Below are 14,231 nucleotides of genomic sequence, written 5' to 3'. Positions count from 1 at the left end.
CACATTATTGTGGCCAAGATAGATACGAAGCCCACACCTACTACAGTAGTACAAGTTTATATGCCAACTAGCTCTGCAGATGACGAAGAAATTGAAGAAATGTATGATGAAATAAAAGAAATTATTCAGATAGTGAAGGGAGACGAAAATTTAATAGTCATGGGTGACTGGAATTCAGTAGTAGGAATAGGGAGAGAAGGAAACGTAGTAGGTGAATATGGATTGGGGGTAAGAAATGAAAGAGGAAGCCTCCTCATAGAATTTTGCATAGAGCACAACTTAATCATAGCTAACACTTGATTCAAGAATCATAAAAGGAGGTTGTATACATGGAAGAACCCTGGAGATACTAAAAGGTATCAGATAGATTATATAATGGTAAGACAGAGATTTAGGAACCAGGTTTTAAATTGTAAGACATTTCCAGGGGCAGATGTGGACTCGGACCACAATCTATTGGTTATGACCTGTAGATTAAAACTGAAGAAACTGCAAAAAGGTGGGAATTTAAGGAGATGGGACCTGGATAAACTGAAAGAACCAGAGGTTGTACAGAGTTTCAGGGAGAGCATAAGGGAACAGTTGACAGGAATGGGGGAAAGAAATACAGTAGAAGAAGAATGGGTAGCTTTGAGGGATGAAGTAGTGAAGGCAGCAGAAGATCAAGTAGGTAAAAAGACGAGGGCTAGTAGAAATCCTTGGGTAACAGAAGAAATATTGAATTTGATTGATGAAAGGAGAAAATATAAAAATGCAGTAAATGAAGCAGGCAAAAAAGAATACAAACGTCTCAAAAATGAGATCGACAGGAAGTGCAAAATGGCTAAGCAGGGATGGCTAGAGGACAAATGTAAGGATGTAGAGGCTTATCTCACTAGGGGTAAGATAGATACTGCCTACAGGAAAATTAAAGAGACCTTTGGAGATAAGAGAACCACTTGTATGAACATCAAGAGCTCAGATGGAAACCCAGTTCTAAGCAAAGAAGGGAAAGCTGAAAGGTGGAAGGAGTATATAGAGGGTCTATACAAGGGAGATGCACTTGAGGACAATATTATGGAAATGGAAGAGGATGTAGATGAAGATGAAATGGGAGATACGATACTGCGTGAAGAGTTTGACAGAGCTCTGAAAGACCTGAGTCGAAACAAGGCCCCTGGAGTAGACAACATTCCATTGGAACTACTGACGGCCTTGGGAGAGCCAGTCCTGACAAAACTCTACCATATGGTGAGCAAGATGTATGAAACAGGCGAAATACCATCAGACTTCAAGAAGAATATAATAATTCCAATCCCAAAGAAAGCAGGTGTTGACAGATGTGAAAATTACCGAACAATCAGTTTAATAAGCCACAGCTGCAAAGTACTAACACGAATTCTTTACAGACGAATGGAAAAACTAATAGAAGCCGACCTCGGGGAAGATCAGTTTGGATTCCGTAGAAATAGTGGAACACGTGAGGCAATACTGACCTTACGACTTATCTTAGAAGAAAGATTAAGGAAAGGCAAACCTACGTTTCTAGCATTTGTAGACTTAGAGAAAGCTTTTGACAATGTTGACTGGAACACTCTATTTCAAATTCTAAAGGTGGCAGGGGTAAAATACAGGGAGCGAAAGGCTATATACAATTTGTACAGAAACCAGATGGCAGTTATAAGAGTTGAGGGACATGAAAGGGAAGCAGTGGTTGGGAAGGGAGTAAGACAGGGTTGTAGCCTCTCCCCGATGTTATTCAATCTGTATATTGAGCAAGCAGTAAAGGAAACAAAAGAAAAATTTGGAGTAGGTATTAAAATCCATGGAGAAGAAATAAAAACTTTGAGGTTCGCCGATGACGTTGTAATTCTGTCAGAGACAGCAAAGGACTTGGAAGAGCAGTTGAACGGAATGGATGGTGTCTTGAAGGGAGGATATAAGATGAACATCAACAAAAGCAAAACGAGGATAATGGAATGTAGTCGAATTAAGTCAGGTGATGCTGAGGGAATTAGATTAGAAAATGAGACACTTAAAGTAGTAAAGGAGTTTTGCTATTTGGGGAGCAAAATAACTGATGATGGTCGAAGTAGAGAGGATATTAAATGTAGACTGGCAATGGCAAGGAAAGCGTTTCTGAAGAAGAGAAATTTGTTAACATCGAGTATAGATTTAAGTGTCAGGAAGTCATTTCTGAAAGTATTTGTATGGAGTGTAGCCATGTATGGAAGTGAAACATGGACGGTAAATAGTTTGGACAAGAAGAGAATAGAAGCTTTTGAAATGTGGTGCTACAGAAGAATGCTGAAGATTAGATGGGTAGATCACGTAACTAATGAGGAAGTATTGAATAGGATTGGGGAGAAGAGAAGTTTGTGGCACAACTTGACCAGAAGAAGGGATTGGTTGGTAGGACATGTTCTGAGGCATCAAGGGATCACCAATTTAGTATTGGAGGGCAACGTGGAGGGTAAAAATCGTAGGGGGAGACCAAGAGATGAATACACTAAGCAGATTCAGAAGGATGTAGGTTGCAGTAGGTACTGGGAGATGAAGAAGCTTGCACAGGATAGAGTAGCATGGAGAGCTGCATCAAACCAGTCTCAGGACTGAAGACCACAACAACAACAACAACTACTTATAAAGCCACCTGAGAGGTGGAGATCAACGTCTGGGAAGCTGGCTCTTAGAGTTCAGAAGGAACAGGTTAAGTGCACTTGGGAGTAGGTTTTGAAGCTATGGAAAAAAGAGAAAAGGTTGTCCTTGACATGAGTCCACCTCATGAAAATGTCATCAACGAATCTGGACCAGACAAAGGGACTTAGATGTTGACTGGATAGGAAGGATTCCTGATGGCCCATAAACATATTAGCATTGAAAGGTGCATATGAGTATCCATAGCAGTACCACAAATTTGTTTATAGATTTGGCCTTAAAAAGTGAAATAACTATTAAGTCAAGATGTGGTTGGGCAGGAGGATTAGGAAATGGATTTAGTATCAGAAGGGTGCTGGGAAAGGTAGTGGTCCATGGCTGCTTTTCCCTTTTCTCTTATGTCATTGTCCAGGTGTCCACACTATTCCTTCCCTATCCAGATTGTATACTCCCTTCTTCCACAACTCTATTTCATCCATTGTGAGCACTCTCTCTCCCTCTCCACCTTTCTCCCTTACAAACTCCTCTCCTTCCTCTCCCTTGCTCTATACCTCTTACACCTCTCAGAACTCCTGTTGTTTTGCAGCCACTGAGCCTCCTGTCTTTCCTTATCCTGTAATGCACTGTGCTGCACTAGCCCTCCTTGCCTTGCCCATCCTTCCTTATTCCCTCCTCACATCCATCAGTCCAGGTACCTTTTTTATAATAATCATTGTTGCCACTGTAGTGTGACTGGATATGAGTACTTCCCGCCAGAAGAAGACCAGTGCGTGGCTAGTTAACAATGTGTTCTGTTATGTGTGTCTATGCACCACACATCAGTCTGCTAAAGGTGCCTTTCCTTTATTTTGCATAACATTCCCTCCAAGAATTTTCATTACTGTTGTACCCTGGTGAATCTAAAATACTTGTAATAAAACAGGTTTTGCATTACTTAATTATTTACAGAGAAATGGATGGACTTCAGTAACAGAAGTTAGTTGTAAATATTATGGCTGCATTGTTACTAAGGTCTCTGTGTAAACTTCATGCCAATATGAATGAAACTAATGCTTGTTTAATGAATAATTAGGGGAAAGCCACAAAGACAGATATTATGTACTGCCTTTCAGATATCATTGCGTAGTCTCATTAAACCACACCACTCACCTTCAGAAACTGGAGAGTTGATGAGTTTCCACATCCACAAGCAGAAACATAATTTAGATATCTTGCAGTCTTCCCATATTCAAAACATACCTTGTTCAAAGATCTCAAATGTCTTAATATCTGTCTTGTGCATCTCTGGACACTAAGACCTTTCATCTTCCGTCTACTCTTGACTCCTACATGTGCATGTGTGTGTGTGTGTGTGTGTGTGTGTGTGAGAGAGAGAGAGAGAGAGAGAGAGAGAGAGAGAGAGAGGGGGGGGGGGGGGGGGGAGGAATTAAAGTAGAACAAAGATTAAAGAAACACTAATTTCAATTACAAAGTTAACTTAAATCAACATATATTTTATCAGATCAGATTTGATTCTCCTCATTCATTAAGTGATCTTCTACTGGCTCTCTCTGGCAGAAAACTGAGCAAAAGAACAAATACACCAAATAAAATTTTGTCGACACTCCAACACAGAGTCTAGAAAGCTCTCATTATTTAAAACTTGAATAATGCATTTTGACTTCAAATCTAGGAGGTGTCAGATCTAATTGACAGAAGATATAACATACTTCCAGGCCTTCAGGGCATGGAGCAAAATGGCAAAAACTGCAGTTGATTGGTTACGTGGTTAGTTATTTGAGTTTTTGTGCAACCTCAGCCCACACTAGATTCATATTAGTGGCATGTGGTGGCCAGTCCATGATGCTGAAATCCATATTACACAGCTGCCACTGAACAGCTGTGGACTTATGCACTTGATGATATTGATCTTACTGCAATGTGAATTTTCCTTCATCACCAGCACTTGCACTGAAGAATGTAATAAGAATGTACTGCTTGCTATCAAGAGTTTCCTCACTTCTGTAAAGTACTCTCATTTGAAATGATACTTCAAGTGATTTATATTTTGCACTACAGATGCTATTTAAGATATGTAATCCAATGACTTTTTATAGTAAGAGAAGGCAGACTTAGTGTATGATGTATTAGTGATTGCAATGAAAATGAACAAAATGCTATCTCTGAATTTTTGTAAGTTGTTCATGACTTGTTTTTATGACTCCCTCTCCCTCTCTCTGAGTTGCTCAAGAAACAGACACTTCTCTTTCTCCTGTCTTGGCCATTGCCTATGTAAGTATTTGTAATTTTTGTTAATAATAAGTATGTTAACATGAAATTATATAAGTGTGTTTATTTATTTGAGTTTCTGTAAGTACTTGTAACACTTTTCGGAAAAATGGCTTGCTGATAAACAATTAGCAACCATTTTTTACATCTTGTGCAGACTGCTACTAATGGTAGCAAACTATTTCAGAGCCTGCAGTTATTAATCCTCTTCGAAGACCAATGTCTTAGCATGATAAAATTGATGCATCTGTAATAATTATTATTCACACGGCTGTGAATTACAAATTGCGAGCATATTATTAATGCAGCAGACAATGGTTCTATGTCTCTCAATATCAAAATCACAATAATTAACAATATTTGTTCTCTTGTCCATATAATTCTTCCTCTCATCTGAAAGGGAAAGTTATACACACTGCTCGTAGAAATGCAGCCCCAATAAGAAACCAATCACCATCACTTCTTTTGTCATGCTGCACATTTTTCATGACGTGTCGTCCCTCATGGCCTGTAAACCATTCTCGTTCCATCGTTGCTCAGAGGAAACACCTTCTTAACAGTAAAAAGTACGTCCTCTCATGCCACTCTCAGAAGGTGCTCTGCAGATGCCATTCAGTAAACCGGAACCGCACTAAGTTCTTGATCTGATGGTAGATCTTCATGCTTACAGTCCATCTTCCCTCAGTTTACACTGAACTCTGTCACTGGACTTTGGAAGCTGGTCTCTTGTACCAACTGTCTCGTGTTTATGAATGGAAACTGTTGGTTCTTATACACAAGTTTTCTGTCCTGGTGTCAGCCCAGTCTCTTTCTGCCATGGCTGGAAGCTCTGTTGATAATGCCTCTTTCAACATAGTTCCTTCACCATCTCTTTGCAGTATATGACGTGTCATTACCTCCTGCTGGCATCTCTATGGAAAACCGGCCTTTTTCAATGAGAGTGATGACTATCTTTAACTGAACATTCCCAGTGAGCCATTACAACTGACTGCACATGGTATGTATTTCTACCTGCCACTCTCACAATGAAGCCTGGGTAGTAAATAATATATTTCTGTCAAAAGGGGTAGCAGTAGCGACAGAGTGAACAAAGACATATTTGAAAGCTGTTGCTGCTTATTTTATATTTGGTTGTAAGCCTTTGTGGTTCTGGCCTCTGGTGGTCCATTGCTCAAAGACACTATGACATATTTTCAGAAGTCATGGTTCGACTGTTGCCCAAAACGTAGACAATTTTTTCTAGCATCTGTGTTCATCTATGCATATCTGTGTGTGCCTAAATTTGAACAAGTTAACAAAATAAAATGGCAGCTATACCAGGCACGAGTCAAAGTCCAATTTCTTAAAAAATCTGCATCCAAATCATGGATTGGCAAATAGTGGCCTGCAGACCAGATCTGGCCCACAATTACTTTCACTCTGAAATTTGAGGAAGAGAGAGTCAGGCACTCACACTGTACTCCACTCACGTGCATCTTCGGAAATTCATTATTCTGTTTAGCTTCTGTATAATACAGGTCAATATGTGTAGAATTCAAGTGATTTAGACTTTTAAACTTTTTAAAATGAACAAAGTAATGATGTCTCAATTTGTTTGTTGTTACAGAAACAACCCATGCCTAAGCTATCAGCCATCAAAAACATTTTTGGACAAACATTTTAAAAAATGCTTGCTAATAGTGTTTGTAGGTATTAACACACTAAATTTAAAACACTCTAATAACCTGCCTGTGGCCATAAATTACAAAGTCGCTCATAGTTTCTTGTCGACTGAGATTGGCTATCTCACTGATGTATTTTATATTTATATTATTTATTGTATTAATGTTAATAAATAATTTTTGTCCATTGTGAACATATTAGAACACTGCAAATGTTGAAAACAAAGGTAATTTATAATGAATCAGCTGCAACCAGTTACTTCTACAGGTGTTTATTTTTCCATGATTACATTCCAAGATGCTTGGCACCCGATCTTCAGGTGTTTACATTTACTTACATGTTGTGGACATTGTTACTTACAGCACTGGAGAATTCTGCAATGGAAGTTTTTATGACAGCTACTGTAAAATGCTGTAAGTAAAGAAACAAAGGTTATGACAGGTAGGTAAAAGTAAACATCTGAAGAAAGTGTGTACATAAAATGAATTTACTCTAAAAAATACAAGTTTTGAGGCTAATTTGCTGGCATGGCATATTGGGAAACGGGTGCCATTTATACTGGTGCATGACCTCATAAACATTACCATCACATGTGCTATAGCTTTGACTATGTGTTACGAGCCCTGCTGTTATGTCATGTGACAAGCCAGCCTGCAAGCATAAACAAGCATGTGCATCATGCCCCTGGGTCACCTATGGTTGCCCACACCTAATCTAAATAAACAGGAAATGGTGTGTGTGGCCAATTACCTGTTGCAGATGGAAATAAGATGCCAAAATGAAGGTTGTCAGCTCAAACTTGGCCCAAGGTACAGTGATTATCATATAGTGTTTCTTTTATCTTTTTGAAAACTTAGTGAATAATAATATTGTTGTTGTTGTTGTTGTTGTTGTTGATGATAGAGCACAGTGAGGTGCTGTTTGGCCTAATTGTCAAATGCCAATGTTGAGAATATGAATCACTGTAACACATATGTGTTGCTACAGCAGAAATACATGTCGCATGTGTGAAGTTATTGCTGGTTTAATATATTTGATCTGCAACTGAGGAACATATTTATAGAAGCAGATTTTTTTTTCTATAGGGTAAAAATCACAGAGGGAGACCAAGAGATGAAAACACTAAGTAGATTCAGAAGGATGTAGGTTGCAGTAAGTACTGGGAGATCAAGAAACTTGCACAGGATAGAGTAGCACAGAGAGCTACATCAAACCAGTGTCAGGACTGAAGACAACAACAACTACAACAATAACAGGAATTTTGTTTATTTAGATTGAATACCTTCCATTTACTGGGTCTGAATCTCAACTCTATTCCTAGACTCTTCGCATACTATGATTTCAACCATCACGTGGACTGATATTCGATCCAAGCTGTGGATACATAAGAAACTTCCTTTCCTGCAGTCAGTCCTAGGGTTAATTTGTATAGCCTTTTACAATAAATTTTTGCTGCCACTTAATCTCTGTCATATAGATGTACGATACCTACACATGCATCAAGTTATCGGAGATATGACGTGTGAATGGCAAGTCACTGTACCAACATACTACAGGTGTTTGCTGAATCCTGTCCAGCAGCGACTGGGCCCATATTGGAAGACAGGCCATGCAGTCACAGAAAATTGTTTGACACACCTTCGACATCATAAGTATGAAAAGGAAGGCAAATGGACACTAAATCAATAAGTTGTGTATGACATTGATTATAAACCCATTTGACATCCACAATCAGTACCATGGGCATATTACAATTAACTGGAGGTCATCAGTTTTAGTTGAACCCAGGACATATATGATGACATCCAGTGCTGTATTTGTCAATATTTGTTACTAGCAACTAATGTCCCACTCTTCTCCAAAGGCCTATTCCGATTTCTTCCACTGCTCTCTGTACCATGCTATTGCTGCTATGATGCTTCACCAAATGACTGCAGCCCATCTCATCATCTTTCCTTTCTCCTTTCTTCTTTTAGGACAAGTAGTCTGTTGCCAATTTGTTTGTAAACAATTACAGGTGCATCCGCACAATATACAATGTCCCAGAATTCATGTCTGGGGGCTAAATGATGGAAACTGGGCTAATATTATAAAAACCCCAAAGTAATTAGAGATTTTATGCCATAGGAGGGTTGGTAGAAGTGTATTTCACAGCATCATCATTGTACTAGACCCACATTGTATACAAGCATTTTAGTCACAGGAATGTGAAGTGGAATAATAGTTAGTGCATGTTACAGACAAGACTAGGAGGCAAATAATAGTGTAAACATTTTGCAACATTTTTCTTAACTGTATCACTGGCAGGAAGATACAGTGAATCACGATTTTTATTACTTTCATCATTTTATCCTAATGTTTAGTTCATATGCAATGAACTATAGCGAATCTCAAAATCCATCCATTGTAATATCCACATTACTTGAGATGTGAATGGATGAATTCTAACTCTTTCATAATGCTTTGTATTGTGAGCATAACTTATTTCCAGACTTCATATATTACAGACAATATTTTCTGACAAGAATGTGATCCAGTAAAATAGTGCTTCTAAACAAATAATACTGCCCATTCATTATAGATTTAATGATTGTTTGCAGGCACACAAATACTCATTTGCTGCTGTTCAAAGTTTACTGTCATTAATGTAATGGAAAATGTAATCACTGCTTCTAAATTCCTGGCAACAGTAGCATTTAGGTGCAGCTATACGAATTTGCAACACTTCTCATTCTGAATTAGTAATAATTTTTATGTTTGTGTCTTGCTTTTAAGAATCACTCTCTGAAAATTATTTTGCAGTTGCATCTTACTGTGACATAAGCCACCATATTCTCTGCTACTTTCTGAAGAAGAAAAATACTTGAAATGCAGTGCAGCTGACAAGCAGTAGGGCCAACTACTTCATTACTCGCACACTTGGTTGCATAATTTGGTTAAACATTATCTGAAATTTTGCCACAGATTTATTTACAGCGAATTCTACCTGCAATTAAACAGTTAAGCCTGAATGGCTGATAGTAAACTCATATAAATGTGTTCTTAGAAGTTTAGTGTCTAGTTGCTGTCACCATGATTTGAACATTCAATCAGGTCCATAATCTGTCTCATAGCTACGAGACATATGGAGTGCCCCCTATCAGCCAGTCCAGTAAGCACCACTTAGTACATGTGGTATACACAATTACAGAGTGAGTGTCAGATATCTGGCATCTCCTATATCAGTGACTTCCTTCCTGACCTCATTTTGTGGACTGGTTCTTCTGTTGCTGTTGCCGAATGGTTTGTATTTTCTACCAATTTGGCTATGATGGCCAAATTGTTTTGCTGTTGAGTGTACAAACTTTTTTGTGTTTCTTCCAGTTGAGTGGATATTTGCACAGTGTGTGATCCTGTTCTTTGTTTCCTGCTGGTATTGCTATGCTACTTTTACACCTGTATCTGTGGTCACAGCTTCTTTATCTGATGTAATGTCTTCACAGTCTCATTACATTAAACCTCATGCACATTTCCAGTCAATATGATTGTTCTAGTACTATTTCGACCATCATTTATTTGCAGATTATGTTCAAGTACAGCACTTGTGATGTGGATAACTTTCAGTTTTTAGAAACATTAAGGTAACTTCCATTGAACTATTATTTAATTATTTTATTTTATCTCTTGTTCACATGAAACAAAAATCCTGATTTACACTTGATGAACTGTCAAGTCACTGCCATGTGCTATTTCCAATATGCACGGAATTCATTTTCTGTAAACACAATAAAGCATTTTTCAAAAAAAAAAAAAAAAAAAAACACTATTTGTTTCATGTTATATTATAATACTTTCAAATAACAACAACCCTTCTTCAGTATGCATATAATTTGCTGCAGTTTTGCTCTGAGACATGGAGGCTGTTAGCAAAATTTTCCATTAAATTTCATTCTTATCATAATTGCCTGTGCTTACATTTTTTATGTGTGTTGCACCAGCAATGGGCAAGAATATTTAGTGATGGTTTGTATGTCTCTGACTACTGCTCTGAATTTTCAAACTGCTGTTTAATTCTGGTGTCTTGTGGTTTCAGATAACTGATTGTATGAAAATTAATCGCCAGTACTGATTGATATGAAATATGTATGTTCAAGGGAATATTGTTACAGCAACCACAATTTTTTTATTTATTTTATGTATTTGCCTTAAGAGTTTCCTAAATGTGCCTCATCTTAAAATTCATTAACTGTTGCACTTACTGATGTTTTTATATTCTTTAGTTCATTGCGTACTATTAAGAACTAATTTCAATGTCTTTACAATATACTATTTCTGTAGTTCATGATGATGATGATGATGATGTTTGGTTTGTGGGGCGCTCAACTGCGTGGTTATCAGCGCCCGTACAATTACCCAATCTTTGCTCAGTCCAATTTCGCCACTTTCCTGGATGATGATGAAATGATGAGGACAACACAAACACCCAGTCATCTCGAGGCAGGTGAAAATCCCTGACCCCGCCGGGAATCGAACCCGGGACCCCGTGCTCAGGAAGCGAGAACGCCACCGCGAGACCACGAGCGGCGGACTTCTGTAGTTCATATTGTACAAAATGCTATCAGTATGTCTTCCTCCTATCTTACTTGTTTTCTAAGTTAATATGGAAGTACAGGCACAGTTCTTAGCATACTGCTCTACAGATGGACAAGGGCAATATTTTCTTGTATATTTTATACTGGTGAGAAGAGAAGGGAAGATTAGGACATAACATCCAAGAGTTATACTGGCATACATTTTATATTAGAAACAGAGTATCTCAGGAGCTTGTAAAGTTCATCACACCACATGCACCCAATTACGGTTCATCACTGATATGGAAAATCTTGGGCAAACATAAATTTACTTACAATATGACACTTACTTGCAAGTAGTTCTTGTTCTCACCAAGTTCAAAGCTGCAGTATTCAATTCTCACCTTAGAATTGTAATGTGCTGAAGGCTTTCCATGCCTATGCCAATATTATGGCAATCAGATACAGCAAACTTGAAAAACGACCATTTAAAATCCATGCCACAATTCAGCTCCCCAAAAACTATGTCCAGCTCCTGAAATTACAACAAAACATTAATTTATAATGAACAAATTACTATCTCAGTCATTTGTTGCAGTTTAATGGTCAACAGCAAATGAATGCAAATCTCTGGCTTCTTCCCTCCGTTCAATCTGCTGCAAGTTTAAAGCATACAACACAATGTGAAACTCACATTGTTACTTGTAACTCTTTTCTCTTTCTTTTGTCATATCACTTTAGTTAATATATTGCTTGAAAGAACCAGTTGCAATTTAATCAGTACATGGTATCTTTCCTCCCCCCCATGAACCATGGACCTTGCCGTTGGTGGGGAGGCTTGCGTGCCTCAGCGATACAGATAGCTGTACCATAGGTGCAACCACAATGGAGGGGTATCTGTTGAGAGGCCAGCCAGATGGTGGTTCCTGAATAGGAGCAGCAGCCTTTTCAGTAGCTGCAGGGGCAATAGTCTGGATGATTGACTGATCTGGCCTTGTAACACCAACCAAAACGGCCTTGCTGTGCTGGTACTGCGAACGGTTGAAAGTAAGGGGAAACTACAGCCGTAAGTTTTCCCGAGGGCATGCAGCTTTACTGTATGGTTAATGATGATGGCGTTATCGTGGCTAAAATATTCCGGAGGTAAAATAGTCCCCCATTCGGATTTCCGGGCGGGGACTACTCAAGAGGACGTCGTTATCAAGAGAAAGAAAACTGGCATTCTACGGATCGGAGCGTGGAATGTCAGATCCCTTAATCAGGCAGGTAGGTTAGAAAATTTCAAAAGGGAAATGGATAGGTTAAATTTAGATATAGTGGGAATTAGTGAAGTTCGGTGGCAGGAGGAACAAGACTTTTGGACAGGCGAATACAGGGTTATAAATACAAAGTCAAATAGGGGTAATGCAGGAGTAAGTTTAATAATGAATAAAAAAAATAGGAATGCGGGTAAGCTACTACAAACAGCATAGTGAAAGCATTATTGTGGCCAAGATAGACATGAAGCCCACGCCTACTACAGTAGTACAAGTTTATATGCCAACTAGCTCTGCAGATGACGAAGAAATTGAAGAAATGTATTACGAAATAAAAGAAATTATTCAGATAGTGAAGGGAGACGAAAATTTAATAGTCATGGGTGACTGGAATTCAGTAGTAGGAATAGGGAGAGAAGGAAACGTAGTAGGTGAATATGGATTGGGGGTAAGAAATGAAAGAGGAAGCCTCCTCATAGAATTTTGCATAGAGCACAACTTAATCATAGCTAACACTTGATTCAAGAATCATAAAAGGAGGTTGTATACATGGAAGAATCCTGGAGATACTAAAAGGTATCAGATAGATTATATAATGGTAAGACAGAGATTTAGGAACCAGGTTTTAAATTGTAAGACATTTCCAGGGGCAGATGTGGACTCTGACCACAATCTATTGGTTATGAACTGTAGATTAAAACTGAAGAAACTGCAAAAAGGTGGGAATTTAAGGGGATGGGACCTGGATAAGCTGACTAAACCAGAGGTTGTACAGAGTTTCAGGGAGAGCATAAGGGAACAATTGACAGGAATGCGGGTAAGAAATACAGTAGAAGAAGAATGGGTAGCTTTGAGGGATGAAGTAGTGAAGGCAGCAGAGGATCAAATAAGTAAAAAGACGAGGGCTAGTAGAAATCCTTGGGTAACAGAAGAAATATTGAATTTGATTGATGAAAGGAGAAAATATAAAAATGCAGTAAATGAAGCAAGCAAAAAGGAATACAAACGTCTCAAAAATGAGATCAACAGGAAGTGCAAAATGGCTAAGCAGGGATGGCTAGAGGACAAATGTAAGGATGTAGAGGCTTATCTCACTATGGGTAAGATAGATACTGCCTACAGGAAAATTAAAGAGACCTTTGGAGAAAATAGAACCACTTGTATGAATATTAAGAGCTCAGATGGAAACCCAGTTCTAAGCAAAGAAGGGAAAGCTGAAAGGTGGAAGGAATATATAGAGGGTCTATACAAGGGCGATGTACTTGAGGACAATATTATGGAAATGGAAGAGGATGTAGATGAAGACGAAATGGGAGATATGATACTGCGTGACGAGTTTGACAGAGCACTGAAAGACCTGAGTTGAAACAAGGCCCCAGTGTAGACAACATTCCATTAAAACTACTGACAGCCATGGGAGAGCCAGTCCTGGCAAAACTCTACCATCTGGTGAGCAAGATGTATGAGACAGGCAAAATACCCTCAGACTTCAAGAAGAATATAATAATTCCAATCCCTAAGAAAGCAGGTGTTGACAGATGTGAAAAGTACCGAATTATCAGTTTAATAAGTCACCGCTGCAAAATACTAACGCGAATTCTTTACAGACGAATGGAAAAACTAGTAGAAGCCGACCTCGGGGAAGATCAGTTTGGATTCCGTAGAAATATTGGAACACGTGAGGCAACACTGACACTACGACTTATCTTGGAAGCTAGATTAAGGAAAGACAAACCTACGTTTCTAGCATTTGTAGACGCAGAGAAAGCTTTTGATAATGTTGACTGGAATACTCTCTTTCAGATTCTGAAGGTGGCAGGGGTAAAATACAGGGAGGGAAAGGCTATTTGCAATATTT

General features: G+C 38.6%; 1 protein-coding gene across 1 annotated transcript in view; it reads right to left on the bottom strand.

The window, feature by feature from the left end:
- LOC126100949 (dynein regulatory complex subunit 5) overlaps window positions 1–14,231 on the bottom strand; it is a 107,536-nt gene that overhangs the window by 37,121 nt on the left and 56,184 nt on the right. Inside the window, exon 4 of the mRNA XM_049911610.1 lies at window positions 11,522–11,652. Coding sequence (XP_049767567.1) covers window positions 11,522–11,652 — 131 coding nt within the window. The remainder of the gene's footprint in view (window positions 1–11,521; window positions 11,653–14,231) is intronic.

The sequence above is a fragment of the Schistocerca cancellata genome, chromosome 9, assembly GCF_023864275.1.
Source record: "Schistocerca cancellata isolate TAMUIC-IGC-003103 chromosome 9, iqSchCanc2.1, whole genome shotgun sequence".
NCBI classification, from domain to species: domain Eukaryota; kingdom Metazoa; phylum Arthropoda; class Insecta; order Orthoptera; family Acrididae; genus Schistocerca; species Schistocerca cancellata.
Note: the sequence above shows the minus strand (reverse complement) of the source record. Positions and strands in the feature narration are given on the sequence as shown.